Source organism: Balaenoptera musculus, chromosome 6, assembly GCF_009873245.2.
Source record: "Balaenoptera musculus isolate JJ_BM4_2016_0621 chromosome 6, mBalMus1.pri.v3, whole genome shotgun sequence".
NCBI classification, from domain to species: domain Eukaryota; kingdom Metazoa; phylum Chordata; class Mammalia; order Artiodactyla; family Balaenopteridae; genus Balaenoptera; species Balaenoptera musculus.
The window spans coordinates 99,783,979-99,807,557 of NC_045790.1; the positions used below are offsets into that span (position 1 = coordinate 99,783,979).

Sequence of the window (23,579 nt, forward strand, 5' to 3'; positions counted from 1 at the left end):
TGCTACTTTTCCACAAGCAGTGAGAAATCTTCATCAAGTACTAACAGACTTAATTTGTCATGGTCTTAGCCTACATTATCTCATTTTGTCTTTATAGGAAGCATTCTACAGAGAAAGAAACTAAGGCTTATTGAAGTTAAATTACTTGGCTGATGTCACACAGCTAAGACATGATGAAGCATTAAAAGCAAAAACTCCCAATCAAATGCATAGTCCATACATTTCAGTTATTATTCCATGCCAATTCATTGAGAGTTTTTCCTTCGCTGAGTCATTCAGGACACATTTCATGGCTATTTCCTCTGAGCAGTTCCCTTTGCTGAGCTCTAGAGGAATCACAGACAAAAAAGGCATGGTCTCTGGCGTGGATCAAAAGGACGGAGTCAAAATAGAAGCATGTTTATGTTTAGTATTCTAAACATATTTTATGCTACCCCAAGCACAACCCCTTTCCACAATGTCACATCAAACCTTTTTATTTTCTCTCTTTCTCTCTTCATCTTCCTGCTCCCTGGAGCCTCAGCCGTCTAAGACCAAGGCACTAGGAAAGGTTTTCCCCTATTTTTTTCCCCCTACTTTGACTCAGACCAGGAAAGGAGGCAAGTACTTATATAAGCATCAAATATAAAATAATTGATTGAAATGAGTTTCACTTTCATCGTGTAAGTATCCATCCTTTGGGTTTCTTTTTATTTTAGTTTTTTTTTTTTCCTCCTACTTGGTGGTCAATCCACAAGGGTCTTATTGTCCTATGCTCTTCTCCTTAGAATCTGTAGACTTCTCCCTTTCCCCTACCCATCAACAACACCAAGCCAAACAGGGAAAAACTAACAACTCATATTAATAAGTCTGTAGCTAACACAACGCCTGGACTTTGGAAGGAAGAGAAGAGTTAAGGACCAAGGGTCTGCAGGGGTCTGGGAGAGCACGTGAGGAACAGGGTTTAGGTATAATACTTTTTGCAGAGGAAGGGATAGCTTATAAGTAGGGTTCTCTCAAAGGCTAAGGATAAAGCTGGGGTACTAGGAATGTCACTCTGAATCTTGCACCATCCTTTCCACTCTGTATGGATTGAACTGTATCTCTTGAACCTCAAGGAAAGCATTCACTGGATACTTTTCAGTGCTCCATGTGCATTTATTTACCCAGGTTGCATATTTGTTCATCCTTTCCCCATCGGATCATCTCCAGATTTCTGGATTCCTCTAGTGTGGGAAATAGGAGAAAAGGGGAGCTACTTGTGGAATCAACCAGCTAGTTGACAAATAATATTTATTTACTCATGTCCTTACCCTTTTCCAAAGATTACCCTGGGTTATGCGAGCATGTGCTGTCTACACTTATGTGTTATAATGTGACCTGCCAGTATAGCACGGTTGCATCAGCTTACCAGCTCAGAGTATTTTGTCATAGGTTGTCTTCTAGAAAAAAGAGCAGATATTCCTTTTCAACTTCTCTTTCCTCTTTTTCAAGATAAGTTGCTAAGAAGAGGAGAAATCTGACTGACCAGAAATCAAAGGAAGGGCTGATTATGTATATAACCTACTCATTCTTTTATTCAATCAGTGTTTATTAAGCACTTATTATGTACTTGGTAACGACTAGGCATTGCGGCTACAGCTATGAATGTAACTGACAAAATCTGTCCTTTCATGGATCTTATTAGCCTGTGTATTGAATAAAAATCAAATCAATTGCTATTATCATCCAAAGTTATTATCATAATCATTGATGCAAATAACATACATTGAACTCCTACTGGGTATTAAGCACTGTGATAGGCACAGGGTGTACAGAGATGGACCAGATTTGACTGCTATCATCAAGGGCTTGAAAGCCTAGTGAGACATGCAGAAAATTAATCGCTATTGAGCATGACAGCTGGTTGCTGTGGGAGCACTGAGAAAAGAGTGACAGTGCCTGCCTGGGGAGCCTGGGGTAGGTATCAAGAAGATTCAAAAGTCTTTACAATGGCCTACCTCACCCTAAGTGATCTAGATGGTCACTTGTGCATCTCTACACTGGCTTCCTTGTTGGTTGTGACAATTTCCTGTCCCTAGGCTTTTGCACCAGCTTATCCCTCTAATTCAGGGTTTCTTAACCTTGGCACTATTGGTATTTTGGATTGGGAGCCTGTCCTGTGCATTGTGGGATGTTTAGCAACATCCCTGGCTTTACTCACTGGATCCCAGTAGCAACACTTACTGCTCCCAAGTTGTGACAACAGAAATGTCTTCAGACATTGCCAAATGTCCCCGACGGGCAAAATTGCTCCCAATGTTCTCCCAGATACCTGCATGGCTAGCAACTCCTTCAGGAATCTGCTCGAAATGTCTTTCTCAAGGAGGCCCATACTGACTGCCCTATTTAAAACTTCAGTACCCTTACCACTCTTCACTGAATTTTACCACTTACTCTTTCAATTTTCCACCCATAGATCTTAACATACTCTAACATACTGTGTAACATACTTATTTATAATTGCTCTTGACTCTCTCCTCATTAGAACATGATGTATCCTAGTGCCTAGAACAGTGCCTGGCAGATGTTAAGCATTTACTACATATTTGGTGAATGACTGAATGAGTGAATGGTAGTCAACATTTGTGTAGAACTGTAACATTTACAAGTACATCCACATATACTATCTCATTTAACCCTCAAACAATATTATTGATTAGGCCACAGTGTTATTTCCATTACACTGTTAAGGAAACTCGGTGAAGTTAAAGGTAAGTCACATACCAAGAAATGATGATGCCAGAAAGTAAATAGAATAATTAAATATTTTAAAATATAGTCTTCTATATATTACACCATACCTTTCCAGGGTCTGGATGGACAAGCAGAGATCCACTGAATGATCTGGAGGAGTACAGAGACAGAACAAAGAGGAAAGACTCTCTTGTTCATAATCAACCAGCCTCTGCCTCAGGTTCATGACTCAAAGAGACAAAGAGTTTTCTAACCCAAGACAAGGCATGGTGTTTACTGCAATAAGGACTTCTATCCCAATCCACTTGCTGTGACTCTATTATTCTGTGTTGCTTAAACTGGGGCACATGTACCCTCAGGGAATATTAGGGAGTAGAAAAGTATAACCATAATAAAAGTATAAAGAACAAGTATTTAAAAGTATGAGAATAGTAAGAAAGCCCCAGAATAATCACTGAACATATTATAAGAGAATCACATTAATGGAAAGGGACAAATACTCTAAAATACTAGCTGCATATTAAGAACAAATTCAGATATATTGTTCATTGATCCATTCATTAATTACTTACTGAGTATATACCCATGCATTCAATATATATGAAACTGGACAAAGCTTCTACCCTCATGGAGTTTACAGTCTACTGGTAGAGACAAACAATACAGAGATAGAAAATTCAAAGTAATTTTTAAAATAACACAGAAGTGCCATAGACATTTCAGGCTGGGGAGGAGTAGGCACTACTTAGGCTGTTTGCCTTGACAGTCCCTGTGGGGTGCACTCACTCGCTGCTGGTAGGCGGGGTATTTGGACGAAAAATACAGGGCAGTACTTCATGTGATGACCCAGCCCTAGAGACAGGGATTGGGTCGCTGGGTGCCAGAAGACTATCCTTCATGATTCTGCTTAAGAGTAGCATTTTCTGTACTATAGACCACAGGAACATGGTTCCACAGCATGCTAACGGATACAGGGCTGGTAATGGGTATCCAAGGATAAAAGAGATTCACCGTGGGTCAGAAAGTTTAGGAAACATTGAGTACTCTATTTTTCTTTGTAGATGCAAAATGCCCATTACTCTAGTACATGTTCTAAGGAGTACTTAAGAAACAAATCTCTTTATTCTCCAACCATTTGTTCTCTTTATTTATTTGAACGGAGCTTGTGGGTTTTTTGTTTGTTTGTTTTTGTCTTCTTATTGACAAACTGTTCCTCATTGAATATAAGGTATCACTGATTGTTAGATATACCATTACCTTATTTGTCACCAGGAAAGAAAAAAAAAACTCTGCCAATGATAATTGTAATATGTTGTCAATTACGAGACACGTTCTGATTTGAGAGGTGTTAACGTATCAAAAAATGTGAAACTTAGAATTGTTAAATGGAATCAGATTTGGTTCTTAGATACGCCAAACTGTGAGGGGCTTTCTTCCCTGAGCCAGGCTATGTTGTGACTCTTGTTACTTTCTTATACTCATCATGAAATGGATATTACAGGATGCTAAGGTTGTGGCACTGATAACCCCCTGATCAACATAGAGTTTTGTTCCCCTTCCTAGTGTAGAATAGAATTGGTGCTGTGGAGCTGAACACTTCAGTGTGTGTGTGAGTGTGTGTGTGTGTGTGTGTGTGTGTGTGTGTAGTGGGGGGTAGGCCAAGATGCTTGGGGTCCAGGCAATACACAGCCTCAGAATATTATTGACATGGCATGAGATAGTTTATTTGCATTTTAGGAAGATTGCTTTGATTTGGGGATAAAGGATGGATAAGAAGAGTTGAGACTTTGGAAGAAGTGTGTCTGGACCCTGGAAGACCCTTGAGCAGTGCATTGCAATACTCTAGGCCAAGGGATGTGTTCAATGGTCATGCTAATAGAAATGAAGACTTACGTTTTAGAATTATTTTACAGATAAAAATCTCTAGAACTTGGTAGAATGTTTCGTTTTAAAATGCTGATTTTATTATTATGCAGGTGTTGTGAGACCTACAGATCAGCAGACAATTGCCATTGAAAAGATAGTTTGTTACTCACAGTTCCCAGGAGGAGGGGGCATGTGACACCCTGAGGAGCCACATGGGGAAGCACCAGAGTCCATCAGGAGGCAGAAGGAGCAAGGGGAAGGCGTGGGCAGGGGCCTTTATTATGGCTTCTGTGGGAAAGGCAAGAAAAAGCAGGGTAAGCAGGCTTAGGATTGGATACTTTAAGTTCAGCAGGCTCTGGGGTATACAGGCTTTCTCTAGTTGTCTGGTACCTGGCCCTCTGATGATTAAGGCAGAAGAACACTGCCTTCTATATTACAGTAAGTCCCCTACTCAGAAATGAGTTCCATTTGATCACATTCAAAAGTCCAATTTGTTCCTAAGTCCAATAAAGTTAGCCTAGGTACCCAACTAACACAATTGGCTATATAGTACTATACTGTAATAGGTTTATAATACTTTTCACAGAAATAATACATAAAAAACAAACAAAAAATAAAGAAAATACTTTTAATCTTATAGTATAATACCTTGAAAAGTACAGTAGTACAGTACAACAGCTGGCATAGAGGGGCTGGCATCGAGTGAACAGGCAAGAAGAGTTACTGACGGGAGGAGGGAGAGGAGGTGGGAGATGGTAGAGCTGAAGGATCGTCAGCAATAGGAGATGGAGGGCAAGCTGCAATTTCACTCACGCCTGATGTTGATGGCACAGGTTCTGGCTCCTTGCTGGATTCAATACTGTCTACCCTCTTGAAAAACAATCCAGTGATGCCTGGGTAGTAGCTCTTTTTTTCTCGTCACAGATGACATGGTAGCACTGGATTGCATTCTGAACGGCTGCTGCTACAACCTTCGTGTACCCTTCTATGTTTGGGTCCTGTACCTTAAATACTAACCGTGCCTCCTCAAATAAAAAAATCCCTTTGCCATTTCCTGCATTGTGAATCTCTCTGGTTCTTCAGTTACTTCTTCTTCTTCTTGTCTCTTTTCATCCCTTCTCTGGGCCTCCAATTCCATCAGTTCTTCATTAGTAAGCTCCTTGTGTTGCATAGCAAGGAGTTCAATGAAGTTGTCCTCTCGCAGATCTCGCTTGAAATAAAGATACTGTACTACTGTACTCTATACAGTATTGTACTGTAAAGTACACAAAAGCACAACCACTTGCAGAGGATGCACGCACATGACAATGTACGCCAGACACATGAACTAACTTATGTGATTGAACATGCACACTCACATTTGCACCTTTGAAAGTTCACAACTTGAAGGTTCATATGTAGGGGACTTACTGTATAAAAGCCAGAGAGAGGAGGTGTTTCAGAGCATGGGCTCTGGTTTGGTTAGTTTGCATATGAAAATATGCTTCAGGGCAAATCATTTGCAATCTCTAAGAACTGACTAGCCCAGTCTATCCTCATCAGCAAGGCCACCAATGCCAGAGCATCAAGAATACAGAAAATATGAAAATATAGTTAATATACATTTGATGAGAGAAATGAGGAAGTCAAAAAGATTTCCATTTTGGATGACTATGGAAGTAAAATGCTGTTAACTTTCAAGGGAACTAAACTTTATTGAGCACCTACTCTGTGCCAGGTACAGCTTTAAGACCTTTACATAGTCTCAATTAATCCTTAAAGCTACATTTTGACAGGGGGACTCTTTTTAGCTTAATTTTACAGCAGTGTTGTTGAAGAAGTCTGCAAGAGTTTGTGCTCCGTCCCCTATGACATGCTCCCTCACAGCCTGATTTTAGACGTGTTGGATTTGAGGTGCCTGGGGGACATCTTGGTAGAACTATTTAGGATACAATACCAATAACATCCCCATTTTAACCTACGTTCTTATTTAACAGAAACTTACACTGCACTTCTTACACCCTAGACACTCTCTGTCCTCAAAGCTTTACAAATGCCATCTTATTTAATCCCATAACAGTACTTTGAATTATTATCCTCATTACATTCATATTTTTAATCACCTTAATAGCTACCAATTTATGGAATATCCTGATGAACCATGCAGTAGACTAGGCATTTTATGTAAATTAACTTAATTCAATCATGCAAGACAAATGTGATTATCTCCACTTTAAAGACCAGGAAACTAATGCTTAGTGGCTTGCATCACGTGGCTTTATATTTATGAAATTTCATAAATGTGAACTACTGTTGTGATTAGAACTATTATCCCATTTTACAGACCAGAAATTAAGTCTCAATAGTTTAAGTGACTTGATCAATGCTACAAGACCATAAATCACCTAGGCTGGATTTGAATTTCGGTATATTTGATTTTTCATCCCAATCTTTCCCCAATATGCCTGTACTTTTCAAAATGTGTTTCACTGGAGCTTTATTTTCAATGTTTCATAAATGTGGGCTTATCTTTTATGAATCTTGATTTCATAAAATTGGACAGTGCCGTGAGCTAACTAGTATCCCCTGCCAAAATTTAAAGGTTGGAGGCTTCACCCCAGTACCTCAGAATGTGACTGTATTTTGAGATTGGGTCTTTAAGAAGGTAATTAAGGTAAAATGAGGTGATGAGGTCATGGATTAGGGTGGGCCCTCATCCAGTTTGACTGACTGATTTCCTTATAAGAAGAGGAACTTAGGACACAGTCACACACAGAGGAAAGACCATGTGAAGGCACAGGGGGGAAGACGGCCATCTACAAGCCAAGGAAAGAGCCTGAGAAGAAATCAGCCCTGCTGACCCTCTGAGCTCAGACATCTAGCCTCTGGAACTTTGTGAGAAAATAAATATCTGTTGTTTAAGCCACCTAGTCTGTGGTTTTTGTTATGGTGGCCTAGGAAATTAATACAGACAGTAAGTTTCCACTACTGAAACAAAAGTGGGAAGCCACCGTCCTTGGTAGTTAGTCACACATGCTGTATGACCAGTCTGATTACTTTCCTAAACTCACTAATCCTGAGGTCAGATGACCTCCTGGGATAAAAGCCAGCTTCCTCTTGCTGTTACTCCAGCCCCTGGTCTGCAGACATTTTCTTCTTCTTCTTCTAACTTCCCCTCCAGTGACAGAGGAGATAAACATTAGAGAAACAAAAGTCCAGAATGCTAAGGTTGCCACTCTCACTTCCTCTCCTCCCTTAACCCAGCACTGCTTTGAATACAGTCAGTGCCCTGGGGCAGGGAAGAGAAGACAGCACAGTGCCTCGGAGGCTGCCTTGACCGGCAGACACAGAGGGTCATGTTTTCAGAAGGCCACTTCCGGTCACAGAAAATGCCAGGATGATGCCTCGCACCCGCCTGGCTGCGGCTCTGATCCCAGCCATGGCCCTCCTCTTCTGCCTGAGGTCGGAGGGCTGGGACCCTTGTGTACAGGTACGTGGCTGGAGGCAGCTCGGCTTCCTGGAGCTTTGCCTTGCTTCTGAAAAACTGCTCTCTGCTCAGTTTCCCATGACGGGGCCCCAGTTAGTTTCATTTGCAAACAGACATCAAATTACCTTAAAGATCTAAGAAACCACAGGGACCAAATGATTCAAGGCTATAGGACATTAACAAGCAGCCCATAGGGTCATGTCCCATTTAGGAGTTAAAGTGCTCCTAGGGACTTCAGGTCAGATAGACCTGCTTAAATTCACTGTTCTTTCACTTTTGGGCTGTGTGACCTTGCAGAAGTTATTAAACCTCTCTGAGACTAGTTTTCACATTGATAAAAGAATTATGGGCTTTAATAGAAAGTTGTAAGAAGCCTGCTTCCTGTCATTGCTTAACGCTGGTGGTTTGTACACTCTGTTTCAAGCTGTTGCTTTGCCCCTTTCAATCTCAGGAAGAAGATTCTTTTGGTCTCTTAATAGAAAGAACTTTCTAAGTGGACTTCAGACTTCTGAATCTAGTCATAGTTCTGTCCAAAAAATGAAAAGAAAAGGAGTTGAAAAAGAAAAGGAGAGACAGAGATACAGAGAAAGAGCGATGAAGAGAGAAGAAAAAGAGACAGGGAAAGATGCAAAATATCAGCTAAGGCAATGCTTTCTTTCTTTTTTTTGTAAATAAATTTATTTATTTTATGATTTTATTTTATTTATTTCTTGTTTCTGGCTGCATTGGGTCTTCGTTGCTGCGCACGGGTGTTTCTCTGGTTGCGGCGAGTGGGGGCTACTCATTGCAGTGGCTTCTCTTGTTGTGGAGCACGGGCTCTAGGCATGCGGGCTTCAGTGGTTGTGGCATGTGGACTCAGTAGTTGTGGCTCGCGGGCTCTAGAGCGCGGGCTCAGCAGTTGTGGCGCATGGGCTTAGTTGCTCCGCGGCATGTGGGATCTTCCCGGACCAGGGATCGAACCCGTGTCCCCTGCACTGACAGGCGGTTTCTCAACCACTGCACCACCAGGGAAGTCCAATGCTTTCTTTCGTTGTGAAACATCAACCACCTGGTTTGTAATCTCATTCATGAAGGATCTCCTTTGTTTTTCCCCTGCATGGACTTCACACTTGCTTTGGAAAGCCCAGGGCAGAACCAAACAGCCAGAAGAATCTCCTGGGATCTAGGGTGTGGCAGAAATTCAAGAAAAGCATAACCAGCAGTCCTGACGTTGAGGACGTGGGGGAAATTGTGTACTTTAATACGTAACAAAGACAAATGTGTTATTTCCACATCCTCTGCTCCCCCCATTCCCTGCTCACTGTCCTCCTCCCTGTGTCCCTCCTGCTGTTCAGTTAGTGGGTATAGATCCTCCAATCATGGTCACCCCAGGATAAATTACAGCCACTCCTGGCTCCTCCCATTGCCCATGCCCCAAAGGCTCTCAGTTTCTGAAACTTGTCCAACCCTGCCCATCACCTCAGTGCCACCCTAGGGCAGATCCTCAGTTCCCCTGGCCTTGACTCTTGGGCAGTGACTCATCTCCTGACCCCTTAGCCCCCTTCCTTTAATCTAATCTGCTCATTTTCGTCTGCTGTTTATTTGTCATTGTTGTTGTTTTTCCTGAGGTACAGATCTAACAAATTACCGTCCTTAAAAACTTTTAATAACTTTCCATTGCTATTAGGACCTTTTCCTACCATGGGGCCTTTGCACTGGCTAGTTCCTCTAGCTAGAATGCTTTTCCCCTAGATCAGTGCTGCTCAATGGGTCACATGATATTATTTAAATTTAAACGATACATTTAATAAACTAAATTTAACTAAATTTTTATTTAACCAAATTAACTTAATTTTAACTAACTGAATTTAAAACTATGTTTTAAACTATGTTCTAGTAGTTAAAAAAATAAAAGCAAACAGGTGAATTTAACTTTAATAATATTTTTATTTGAGTCAGTATATTCAAAATATTATTTCAAAATGTAATATATACTAGACTATTAACAAGATAGTTTACATTCTTTCTTCGGTACTAAGTCCTTGAGATTTGTATATATTTTACATTTATCATATTTAAACTATCCACATTTCTCATACTCAACAGCCGTGTGTGGCTAGTGGCTACCATATTGGACAGTGCAGCCCTAGATATTTTCATAGCTTAACCCCTCACTTCATTCAAATTTCTGCTTAAATGTCACCTCCTCTGGGAAGTCTTCCTTGATTGCCTCATGTAGAGCTCCCCACTCCCTATATTTGCCTCTAATCTCCTATGCTGCTTTATTTTTTTATATCACATCATTGGCTATACATATATAAACTATATATATAAAATACATATAGTGTTGTGAATATATATATATATATATATTTATTGTTCACTGTTTGTCTTTCTGTTGAAATGGAATCTGTAAGAGGGCAAGATCATTGCTGGTTTTATTTATCACTTTATCCCAGTGCCTAGCACATGTAGTTGTTCAATTTATACGTGTTAAGTGATTAAAAGTATTGCCACAGGACAAAGTATGAGGCCTTCCTGATCTGGCTCTGGCTTCCCCTCTGGCTTAGGTTTCCCCACTCCTGCCACACACCAGCTAATCTGAGCTAGTGTTCCACCCCTGTGTACTCACACTCTTCCCTCCTTCTTCCTCTTTCCATATCCAAATCTCACTTATCCTTCCAGACCCACCTGGAAATATTCTCTTTCTTGGAAGCCTTCTACAATCTACAATCCCTGGATCCAGGATTGATCTCTACCTTTTCTGAACCAAAGGGAACATTTTCCAAGCCTGGTTTAAGACTCTTTTCAGGAATGAGTTGTGCTCCTATCAAAACTCTTACTCTAGACTGTGAGCTCACTGAAGTCTGGAGCCTTATCACATTGGTCTTTGTGCTGCCCACAGCACTTAGCAGAAAATGCCTTCAACTGGGATTTGAATAAACTTCCATGTAATCAGTTATCAATTCATTTGTTTGACAAATTTTATTGAGCATTAACCATTTTCCGGGCATCATTCTGAGTGCTGGAGACAGAGAGCTAGAGTCTCAAAGCTTACGATCTAGTGAGGGAAGCAAACAGTACGTATGGAACAATCACATAGAAGGCATAATGTTAGATAGTGATGCCGCCTGTGAAGGAGGATAAAAGAGGGTAAGGGATGATGCCTGGCACCATCCTCTATTAGACAGTATGGGCTGTGAGGATTCTGCGAGGAATAACATTTCAGGAGACAAGTGAATAAAGCAAAGAGCTGCACTATGGCCTGTGAGACGTTACGCATGTTACTTCATCTCACTGAATTCTTCTTCTTAAAAAGGTTTATTTGAAGATTAAATTCAAACATGTAACATATAAGAAACAAGCCTGCATATAGTGGGGAATTAATAATAGCCAATAATAATACATGCTAACATTTATTGATCATTTACACTGTAATAGGCTTTGAGATAATCTCTTTAATACCTTATCTCATTAATCCTTTTAAAAGATTCTACTGGTTTTAAACTGAAAACCAAAATTAGCTGGCTTAAGCAAGGAATTTTGTTGAAGAATCAGAGAATTACGAAATTAAATGGGAGTTTGGAGAACAAGGCTTACAAAGAATTTGGGAAAGTATGATAGAAATCAGCACAGGAACCAAGACAGCATCAAGCGCTTGACCTTATTCACTAGGTTCCACCACTGAAGTCGATGCACTTCAAAGATTTGTCCCCATTTCTATCTCATCTGCTCAAAGGTCAGTGATCCAAGGGAAAGAATACAATTGGCAAAAATTGCGCTATGACTAAGGAAGGTCTGGACACCTGACTCGCAGTCTCCCTAAGTTTGTATACAACGAGAGGTGTATTTAGAAAAACAACAACAGTGGGACATCCCTGGTGGCACAGTGCTTAAGAATCTGCCTGCCAATGCAGGGGACACGGGTTCGATCCCTGGTTCTGGAAGATCCCACATGCCGCGGAGCAACCAAGCCCGTGAACCACAACTATTGAGCCTGCGTGTCACAACTACTGAAGCCTGCGCACCTACAGCCTGTTCTCTGCAACAAGAGAAGCCACCGCAATGAGAAGCCCGTGCACCACAATGAAGAGTAGCCCCTGCTCTCCGCAACTAGAAAAAGCCTGTGCACAGCAACGAAGACCCAACACAGCCCAAAATAAATAAATAAATAAATAATTTAAAACAACAACAACAACAACAACAACAAAATCCCTTGTTGCAAATCACAGGGAAGAGATAGGGTGAAACCCAGAGCTTTTGGACTCTAGAGCTTCAGCTCTTCACCACTTGACTCCATTGCTTCTCGCTAAATGCTGCCATTGTGATAGCAGAGGTTAAACGTTGGGTAGGTGCTTTTCCCTTCCTAATCTAGAGTAAGACATTTTATAAGAATGAAGTGAGTGGATAAATGAATGGATGGGTGGATGGATGAACAGATGATTGGGTGGATGCATGACTGGATGGATGGATGGATGGATGAAGGAAGGCTGACTGGCCCCTGTGCTTGTCCCAGTGGCATCCCAGGCTTTGGCCTAGGAGAGGAGAGTTGCTGGGAGGTCTGGTAAGGTGCATGCAGCAAGACACTGCATCTAATGTCTGATCATTTCAGGTGGTTCCTAACATTAGTTACCAATGCATGGAGCTGAATCTCTATAAAATCCCTGACAACATCCCCACATCGACCAAGATACTGGACCTGAGCTTTAACCACCTGAGTCATTTAAACAGCCATAGCTTCTCCAACTTCCCAGAACTGCAGATGTTGGATTTATCCAGGTAATGTATGAGTTTTACCATTGTACAAGGAGAAATGTTCATTGTTTTATCATTTCATTCTTAAGTCAGAAAGCCTGATTAATGAAGTCTCATTTTCACTCATCTATTTATTCATTCAACAGACATCTTACTTGCTATATAACTTTGGGCAAGCCACCTCCCTTCTCCAGGTCTCAGCTTTCTTATCTGTGAAATGAGCAGTTGGATGAGACAGTCTCTAAGGACAATTCTATCTTTGATTTTCTTTTAAGTTAGGGTAGTAAATTGACTCAAACTCTTTCATCAGCAGATATTTATTGACTACTTGCTATATGTTGTTCACTCTGCTAGGAAACGAGAGTATGTTGATATATAACACACAACCCTAGCTACTAAGGAGGGCATATCCACTTGAAAGAATTGATATGTTTAAATCCTGAGCATGGTGCTCAGCATAGTAGACATTCAACACATGCTACTTGATTCTGGTTTTGGATTTTGAACCTGAGATAATAAGGATAGTAATATATAAGAGTAGGTGATAAGTTATTTACAAACTAGAGGCAAGACACTGTGTTGTACAGAAAAGGGGCCTTCTATGCAGTGAATAATCAATATAGAGTTCATGAATTGAGTGGGATTCAAATAATGTCTAGAATATTGGAAGTGGGGTAGAGGATAAGGAATTAGAAAGATACAAGTAACCCAAAGAGAAAGATAACAAGATCAAAGGAAAACATCTGCTGTGAGAAAGAACAGTGACTAATGTTTTATTTTTCTGATACAGGGAAGTATATCATTCATTAGAACAGGTGAAGTTATTATCATCATTTTGGGGGGAATTGAATCCTAAAATCATTTTCATCATCAGGGACCTTATTTAGAAATGTAATAGATAATGGACTATAATCTCTATAAGGGTTTGTGAAAAATGGAGAAACATTTTATGTATGACATTTTATTATAGAAACTCTTAGTAAAGGATAAGAGGATAGTAGATATTCCTGCAGAAGAGTGATCATCTTATGTTTTATACTCTAACTTGGATATTGATAGACTACAACAAAGGGGGGATCAAGCATTTTGAAGGCAGTGACATAGAGCCTTATGGAGGTCAGATGACTTGAGCTGGGTCCTCCTCCAACATTTACTGCCATATGGCCTGAGGCATGTCACTTTGTGTGACTTGATTCTCAGTTTTCATATCTGTGAAACACAAATGGTGAACTTTACCCCACAGGGTTAACTGTGATACTAAATGTTAACACGCTATATATATTAAAAACCTTGTAAAGTAGATTTTATAAGCATAAAATACTATTATAGCATTCCATTAGTTTCTAAATTTCAGTTTTCTGAATGAGAATTTTGTCAAGAAATATACTTTATTGAGGTAGACAGACCAACGCTTTTTTTTAAACAAAAGAGTCTCATCAATGTCCCTTATAATTCATTTTCGACGCACCACATACCCAAGGAACTACCCTCAGAGGCTTTAAATATGTGCTTGGAGAGAGGCTAGCTCCCCCTCCTGGTTAGCCAGGAGGAGATTCTGGATTAGGGCAAGGACAGATTATAGTGCAATAGATACTCTGACTTTTCATGTTGCTTCACAGTGTTCTTCATATACAGTAACTCCACTTATCTTCTAAGGATGCTTTGTGATAGACCAGGCAGCCTTTTTTTTCCTATGGAAATCTATTGATACATTTTTTTCTTTTTTGTAGATGAGGAAATTGAGGCTTGGAGAGTTTAAGGGATTCATATACATGCACATGCCTTGTTGACAGCGACCAGAGATTCATGTTCACATCTCCTGCTTCCAAGTTAAATATTCTCTTCATCTTAATACTCTGATTAACATTAAGTGATGAGCCCTACATGGAGAACTTTTCATGAACATTAAGGATATCTGTGACACTTTGGTGTAATTTTTTATACCTTTGAAATTGACATTCACTAGTCATTTATCATGCCTAACAACTAACAACTATCTGCCTCATCTGTACCAATCAGATATATAATCACAATTATGTGTGGCAGGAAATGGCTAACGTTGATCCAAGGTTCAGTCTTCACGTGCCCCAATCATTGATCTTTAACTGATTTCCCTGTTGGATGGGCTGCCTCTGCTTATCACGTGTGCCTAGTGTGATAAACAGAGATTGTCATGGGGGTCAGTATGATAATACCAAATCTGTGGGGTTTCTTCTTTGCTTCATCTGCCTTGCTTGAGATTTTTGCCTATGCATCATCATATGGCACGTCATATCTGTGTGAAGACCTAGGTGACTGTGTTGATATTTCGTTTTGTTTTTTTATTCAGCAGAAATATTATGTAATCTGTATCTCTTCTCCTTGTAGATGTGAAATTCAGATGATTGAAGATGATGCATATCAGGGCCTAAACCACCTCTCCACCTTGATATTGACAGGAAACCCTATACAGAGTTTAGCCCTGGGAGCTTTTTCTGGGCTATCAAGTTTACAGAAGCTGGTAGCCGTGGAGATAAACCTAGCATCTCTAGAGGACTTCCCCATTGGACATCTCAAAACCTTGAAGGAGCTTAATGTGGCTCACAATCTTATCCATTCCTTCAAGTTTCCTGAATATTTTTCTAACCTGCCCAACCTGGAGCACTTGGATCTTTCTAATAACAAAATCCAAAATGTTTATCATGAAGACTTGAAGGTTCTCCATCAAATGCCCCTGCTCAACCTCTCTTTAGATTTGTCCCTGAACCCTTTAGACTTCATTGAACCAGGTACCTTTAAAGAAATTAAGCTCAATGAACTGACTTTGCGAAGTAATTTTAATAGTACACATGTAATGAAAATTTGTATTCAAGGTCTGGCTGGTTTAAAAATCAATCGGTTGGTTTTGGGAGAATTTAAAAATGAAAGGAACTTGCAAAGTTTTGACAGATCTGTCCTGGAGGGACTGTGCAATTTGACCTTCGAAAAATTTCGGATAGCATACTTCAGTGAATTCCCAAGGGATGATACAGGCTTATTTAATTGTTTGGTAAATGTTTCTATGATTTCTCTGTTGAGTCTGGATTTAGACAGTCTAGAAGCCCTTCCTAAAGACTGCAGATGGCAACACTTAGAATTGATTAACTGTAATTTTAAACAATTTCCCACATTGAAGCTCAATTCTCTCAAAGAGTTTGTTTTCATAGACAACAAAGGTATGAGCACTTTTACTGAATTTGAGCTACCAAACCTTCAGTTTCTAGATCTCAAAAGAAATCGCTTGAGTTTCAAGGGTTGCTGTTCTCACACTAATTTTGGGACAACCAAACTGAAGCATTTAGATCTGAGCTTCAATGATGTCATTACTATGAATTCAAACTTCTTGGGCTTAGAGCAACTAGAACATCTGGATTTTCAGCATTCCAATCTGAAACAGGCCAATGATTTTTCAGTATTCCTATCACTCAGAAACCTCCGTTACCTTGATATTTCTTATACCAACACCCGAGTTGTCTTCCATGGCATCTTTGTTGGCTTGGTCCGCCTCCAAACCTTGAAAATGGCAGGCAATTCTTTTCAGAACAACTTGCTTCCTGATATCTTCACAGAACTGACTAACTTAATCATCCTGGACCTCTCTAAGTGTCAACTGGAACAGGTATCCCAGATGGCATTTCACTCCCTCCCTAGACTTCAGGTGCTAAATATGAGTCACAACAAACTCTTGTCATTGGATACACTTCCTTATAAACCACTCCACTCCCTCCGGATTCTGGATTGCAGTTTCAACCGTATCATGGAGTCCAAGGAGCAAGAACTACAGCATTTGCCAAGGAGCCTTGCTTTGTTAAATCTTACTCAGAATGACTTTGCTTGTGTTTGTGAACACCAGAGTTTCCTGCAGTGGGTCAAGGACCAGAGGCAGCTCTTGGTGGGAGCTGAGCAAATGATGTGTACACAACCTTTAGATATGCAGGACATGCCCGTGCTTAGTTTCAGGAATGCCACTTGTCAGATGAACAAGATGATCATTAGTGTGTCGGTTCTCACCGTCCTGTTGGTATCTGTGGCAGGAGTCCTGGTCTATAAGTTCTATTTCCACCTAATGCTTCTTGCTGGCTGCAAAAAGTATGGCAGAGGTGAAAGCACCTATGATGCTTTTGTAATCTACTCAAGCCAGGACGAAGACTGGGTGAGGAATGAATTGGTAAAGAACTTGGAGGAGGGGGTGCCCCCCTTTCAGCTCTGCCTTCACTACAGAGACTTTATTCCTGGGGTGGCCATTGCCGCCAACATCATCCAGGAAGGTTTCCACAAAAGCCGGAAGGTTATTGTCGTGGTGTCCCAGCACTTCATCCAGAGCCGATGGTGTATCTTTGAGTATGAGATTGCCCAGACCTGGCAGTTTCTTAGCAGCCGTGCTGGCATCATCTTCATAGTCCTGCACAAGTTGGAGAAGTCCCTGCTGCGGCAGCAGGTAGAGCTGTACCGCCTTCTCAACAGGAATACCTACCTGGAGTGGGAGGACAGTGTCCTGGGGCGGCACATCTTCTGGAGACGACTCAGAAAAGCCTTGCTGGACGGTAAACCATGGAGGCCAGAAGGAACAGCAGATGCAGACAGCAGACAGCAGGAAGCAACAGCCTCCACTTGAGGGGGAAAATCTCCTGATGTGCTCCTTGCCCAGCCGGACACAGTGATTGTTCAGTTAACAAGTATTAAATGCTGCAACGTACCAAGCATTGTGCTAAAGGCTGGTGATTTAGTGGTGCACAAGATATACAGGACTGCTAATCTCATGGAGTTTACAATGTAGAGGGAATAAACACTGTACTAAAATACAGAACTTCCAGGTGGATGTTTCAACCAACTCAGCTAAGGAGTCCAGGACAGGGAAAGTCAACTCAACTCTTACCCCATCAAACTGAATTAGAACTAAGAGATTGGGCCTCAGTGAGATTAGAAAAGGACAGACTTCTTCTCCTTCGTCTTTTGAGTAGAAACCATCTCACGTTATATGTTTTAGCCATGTTAAAACAAAGCAGTTTTGGTAGTTTCAACTGATCTAGGTCTTGGCTCACTTTTCCCTTTTCTTTTGAATATAATTTAAATTCTATTTGCGACTCAAAAGGCTCCAGATTCAGATCCACCCCCCACTTTAAGTCAATTCACAAATATCCTGGTTATCCCTTAGCATGTTCTATTTATTAACTACTAGTCCCTGATATTTTTTTGTCTTTATAAATCCAGTTCTCATTTTTCATGTCTTCTCTATAAACCCATATCATAAATAAGGCTGTTAGAGGCATGCTGGAAAGATCCATATTTAACCACTAACTTTTGAGCAAATATGTAAAATATACTCTGTCACTTTGTCACTTGATGCCATTCTGAAGTTATTACCTACCAAGTTATGACTGTCATGAAGGAAGCATTAAAATAATTTGGTTGAAAGTGGCACTTATTATAATAGAGGGAGACAAGTCCAGCTTCCTGGTCTCATCATGAGCAATTCAGGCTAGAGGCAGGGCAGGAGGTGGGATGACCTCAGGAGGTCAGCTCTTCTTGATGACCCCAGAAACATGTGGGCTGATAGAGCTGGGGTGACTGCATGATGGGAGTTGCAGCAAAGGTTTATTCTGCAGCAAATGAGTATTGTTTGATGGTCCACTGAATCTTTCAGGGGATTTTGAAATGGTTCGAGGTGGGGAGCACACATTGCTGTTTCCTGTTGGGTGTCACTCCATGATCACATTTAGGAAAGAGTAGATATTATCATTGAGAAAGTAATGTCCTTGAGGTTACTGTGGGTCGTGTTAAGGGAAATTCTTTGAAAAGCACAGGCAGCCAGCTTTCCCAGAATAGTGCAGTCAAAGAAAGGGCAATGAGGACACTTGGAAAATACAGTTGTCAAAAACTGGAAATATGGCCACATGTAGGAGTGTGTTTGTGACTGAGTGTTCCAGAGTGTATTTTGGTTGGAGCATGGTTGGAGTTGCTGAACATGCCTGGGTGTGTTTATAGGCCTTATGTGCTAGTGAAAGTGGATATATGTATTTGTGCACATGCCTCTATGTGTTCCTGTTCCTTTTCGTGTGATCATGTCTGCATGGAAGAAAGTGTGATTATATTGCAAGGGGAATATTTGCATTTGATGTAGATGTCTCCAGATGTTTGAGTTAGGTCCTCACTCTAGTGTTGGTATGTGATTCCTTATATACAAATGTCTGTGTTATATTCTGAGTATGCTTGAAGGCATGCATTTTTGTGTGTGTCCAGGCTATATGTGAGTGTGTTTCTGTTCATATTTAAGTAAGGATTCCTCATCTGTGTGTTAGTTCAAGCAAATATACAAGACTCCAAGGAGGAAAATCAAAATACGACTGGAATATTTCCTGTATCCAAGGCTGTCACTGGCCTTCTTCCTATCAGTCCCCTCTCCCAGCTGGGAATTCTGAAAATTGCAGGTGAGGTGGACAAGAAAGGAAAGAAATGATATGACAGAAACATAAGGGGAAGAAAAAGGAAAGTTAGGCCTAGGACAGGTTCTTTGCAGCCATTTAAATTCTCTGGATTAAACAGAGATGAAGGGTGGAATAGAAAAAAAAAAAGAAAAATTAATAATAATGCCTTAAATTTGTGTAATACCCTACAACTTAGAACATAGTCACACAATTATAACCACATTTGAATCTCTTATGATCCAGGGAGGGTAGCAGATTAAGAAGTCATTTCACCATTTTACTGGTGTAAAATCTGAAGTTCCAGGAAGTAAATTTATTAGGCCACAGAGTAAAGTGGCAGGGCTGTGAACTTGGCTTCCAGCCTACACTGGGCAGCTCACTTTCCACTGTACCCCATTGCTTCATGCTTCAAGTTCACAAGACGGGAAGTGAAACTCCTGAACCTCTCTGTGTGGTTGACAGTAGTCAAGGGTTTTTCACTGAAACCATGAATCATTAGGTAAATACATATGCATATATACATTATATATACTGAGTGATTTATTTATGACACCTTCGTTTCCATAAAGGGCATGAGGGAGATTCAAAAAAACAATACATGGACAAGTTTAGTTAATTAGAACTAGAAAATCTTGACAAAGAACAAAAGAGGAAAAAAAAGACACTTAGAGTAAGCTTTAGCATAGTGGTTTCCCGTCCTAACTCCAGAGAGGCCCCCCTGGTGTTTTGGATAATATGGCTTTTGGAGAAAGCCAAAACTCACATTCACCACTTACCCGCTGGACATGGGCTTCACCTCCCTGAGACTCTAGTTAACTCAAATATAAAAGGAGCGTAGATTATTACTTTGCAAAACTGTTGTAAGTATTAAATATAGTACATGTTCAATATAAGGAACACTTTTAAAGGGGAGTAATCCTCTGGGACTTTATGAAGCGGCCACAGGGAGAAACACTAAATGGTTTTCTCAGTAATACCATTTTACCAGTTGTTGCTTTCCCAACCTGTGAGACCACAGGAGGACTGTAAGCGTGATCAGGCCGTCTCTTTCTGATTCGGCCTCCACCCACGGGATTATCAGAACCCCAGAGCTCTATAACCTCTCTAGACATCTCTCCAGCAGGATCCTGGGTGGCAGGGGGGTGGGAGTCTTCCATGAACTCACAGGAACCCTCGCAAGAATGACTGGGAGGTCTCTGAGAGCAGGAAGCATATCTGTTTATCCTTTGCTTCCCCAGCCCTGAGTTCAATGGCAGGCGCAGTGCAGACATACAACACCTGCTTATTTGAAGAACTGATGAATGAGCAGAGGATTATCTCTGCAGGGAATGATGTCCTCTGTTCTTCCCAGTCAAGGCCGCCAAGTCCCCGACCACAGTTCTCTGTTGCCCGTGCAGTTTCTGGGGCTCCAGACCTCCACGCCCATCCCCTGTTCTTGCTGTCTGCATGGATGTTCTCAACCACCTCCTCCACTTGGTTCCTGAACTCCAAGTATTACAAAAGACTTCGCAGAATGGGAGGAGAGGACTTCTCTAATAAAATGGCCATTTTTAGGCCCTATTCTACTGCTTTGTGTACGATATCTAATTTTAAGTCCCATACTCTGCCTATAAGACGGACACTGGTAATACCAGCATTATTACCCATTAGGAAATGAAGGCTCTATAAGTAACTTATCTCAAGTCCCACAGGTAGAAAATGGCAGAGCTTGGATTTAAACGCAGTAGACCTCTCAGTCATTCTTCTTAGGACACCTGTGAGTTCATGTAGTACCTTCCAGGAACTTGCTGGTAATTTCCAGAAAAGTGAGAGTCCAGAAGGAGGTTGGGGTTCTGACGACCGCATGGGTGGAGGCCAAGTCAGAAAGAAACTCTCTAATTAGAATTAGTCCTCCTATGGTTCCACTGGTTGGCCAGGGCTCAACAGAATCCAGATATGAAGATTAAACCAAAGGATGTGTGTTGGGCTGAAAGATGAGCTGTGTGAGAGACATGAGGTGGTACTTGAAATCAACCATTTCCTCCAACAATGACGAACTAAGCCTTTCCCACTTTAATTATCTTTTCTGATGTAGTAAATTCTTTTCCATGAGGCTCCCAGGACTTCATGCAAATAGGTCTATTCAAATGGCCTTCCAGATAGGCTCAACTGTTTTCTGTATTTGTAGCAATTACCCACCAACCTGTACTCAGAGATACCTTTCTGCCACATGATTTGGAATAAGGCTGTTCCTTTCAATGCCTTCATTAAATGGCAGGGATGTGTCATTGGAAATCAACACAGTAAGGAGACTTAACTGATACAGTTTGAGGACATCAACTTTAGCAATGCACCTTGATACAGAATTTAAGCTGGACTGTCAGGAGGAGGAGCAACAAAGCATGCCTCTTGGACTGACTTGCCCACTGGCACCATTATTCTCACTTCTTTCAGGTTGTCTAATGAGAGGACCCAAATAACTGAGAATCTGGACTTAGAATTTCAGCCTAGTACCTAGAATGCCAATAATCTATTTTGCTAAGTGAAGAAGAATACAGATGCTTTGAAAATCAGGAGTGGCTAGAAAATTTGGCTTTCATTTTCTTCCAATGGAATATTCTAGTCATTGTTGCTAAATATAGGGGGGACAGGGTTTTTATTTATTTATTTATTTACTTATTTGCCTGCGCCGAGGCTTAGTTGCAGCATGCAGGATCTTTGATCTTTGTTGCGGCACGAGGGATCTTTTAATTGCAGCATGCGAACTCTTACTTGCGGCATGTGGGATCTAGTTTCCTGACCAGGGGTTGAACCCAGGCCGCCTGCATTGTGAGCGCAGAGTCTTAGCCATTGGACCACCAGGGAAGTCTCTAGGGAGGACAGGTTTTAAAAAATCCTATATGGACTTCTTTATGTGGCTACTATCCTAGCAGATGCATACAGTGGACTTGGATTTGAAGGTCCTGCCACACCTTCACAAGATAATTTTGGACAAGTTTCTTAATCTCTCTAATTCCACTTTGTTTTCTTGAATAGGAAGGGTAAGTTTCTCCTATACTACAGGGCTACTACAAAGATAAAATAGAGAGTGGAAGGGAGATGGAGCACAGCTCCAAATTTACCTGCCTAAAGGGGCTGCCTTATGAGCAAGAAATATCCCAAGCCTGGCATGAAGTTGACATAGAAAACTGGAATCCTGAAAGTCTCTAAGGCAGGAGCCTCACACCCATAGTCAAACTCAGGGATTCCACTCTCAGGGAGGGAGAATGGAAAGAGATGGCAGGGTCCCAGCTCTGAAAAACACACTGAATTATCAGACACCATTGCTAGAATTTTAAAAGGGGCAAAATGCAAATGATGCAACCAGCAAGGGCTTAATCTCCAAAGTATACAAACAGATCATACAACTCAACAACAAAAAAACAAACAACCCAATTTAAAAATGGGCAGAAGACCTTAATAGATATTTCTCCAAAGAAGACATACAGATGGCCAGTAGGCACATGGAAAGATGCTCAACATCACTAATTATCAGAGAAATGCAAATCAAAACTACAATGAGGTACCACCTCACACCAGTCAGAATGACCATAGTTGGTGCAGCCACTATGGAAAACAGTGTGGAGGTTCCTCAGAAAACTAAAAATAGAATTACCGTATGATCCAGCAATCCCACTCCTGGGCATATACCTGGACAAAACTATAATTCAAAAAGATATATGCACCCCAATGTTCATAGCAGCACAATTCACGATAGCCAAAACATGGAAACAACCTAAATGTCCATCGACAGATGAATGGGTAAAGAAGATGTGGTACATATATACAATGGAATATTACTCAGCCATAAAAAGGAACAAAATAATGCCATTTGCATCAACATGGATGCAACTAGAGATTATCATACTAAGTGAAGTAAAGTCAGAAAGAAAAACAAATACCATATGATATCACTTATATGTGGAATCTAAAATATGGCACAAATGAGCCTATCTACAAAATAGAAATAGACTCACAGACATAGAGATCAGACGTGTGGTTGCCAAGGAAGAGGGGAGGGAGAGGGATGGACTGGGAGTTTGGGGTTGGTAGATGCAAACTATTACATTCAGAATGGATAAACAACAAGGTCCTACTATATGGCACAGGGAACTATATCCAATCTCCTGGGATAAACCATAATGGAAAAGAATATTTAAGAAAGAATGTGTATACGTCTAAAAAAAAAAGGGCAAAAGCCAGACTCTGTCCATTTATAATGGAGCAGAATTCTGATGCAGGGGACACTGAACTTCCTGTGAGAGTAGAAACCAAGATCTGGTTCAGGCTCTTCATTTACTTGCTGTGTGATTGTGGGCAAGTCATTCAAGTGCCTT

General features: G+C 40.9%; 1 protein-coding gene across 3 annotated transcripts; it reads left to right on the plus strand.

Annotated features, from left to right (window-relative positions):
- The first annotated feature begins 7,499 nt into the window (after window positions 1-7,499).
- On the plus strand, window positions 7,500-18,248 carry TLR4 (toll like receptor 4). Of its 3 annotated transcripts, none has more exons than XM_036856405.1 (3): window positions 7,500-8,050; window positions 12,639-12,805; window positions 15,149-18,248. In XM_036856405.1, exons 1-3 carry the CDS (start codon window positions 7,958-7,960, stop codon window positions 17,412-17,414), a joined length of 2,526 nt encoding a protein of 841 aa, XP_036712300.1. In that variant the 5' UTR covers window positions 7,500-7,957; the 3' UTR covers window positions 17,415-18,248. The 3 variants fall into 3 exon arrangements, with proteins under 3 accessions (XP_036712300.1, XP_036712301.1, XP_036712302.1); XM_036856406.1 differs by lacking the exon at window positions 7,500-8,050 and adding an exon at window positions 12,294-12,374; XM_036856407.1 differs by lacking the exon at window positions 7,500-8,050 and adding an exon at window positions 14,512-14,611 and having other exon boundaries at window positions 12,720-12,805.
- Window positions 18,249-23,579: the final 5,331 nt, after the last annotated feature.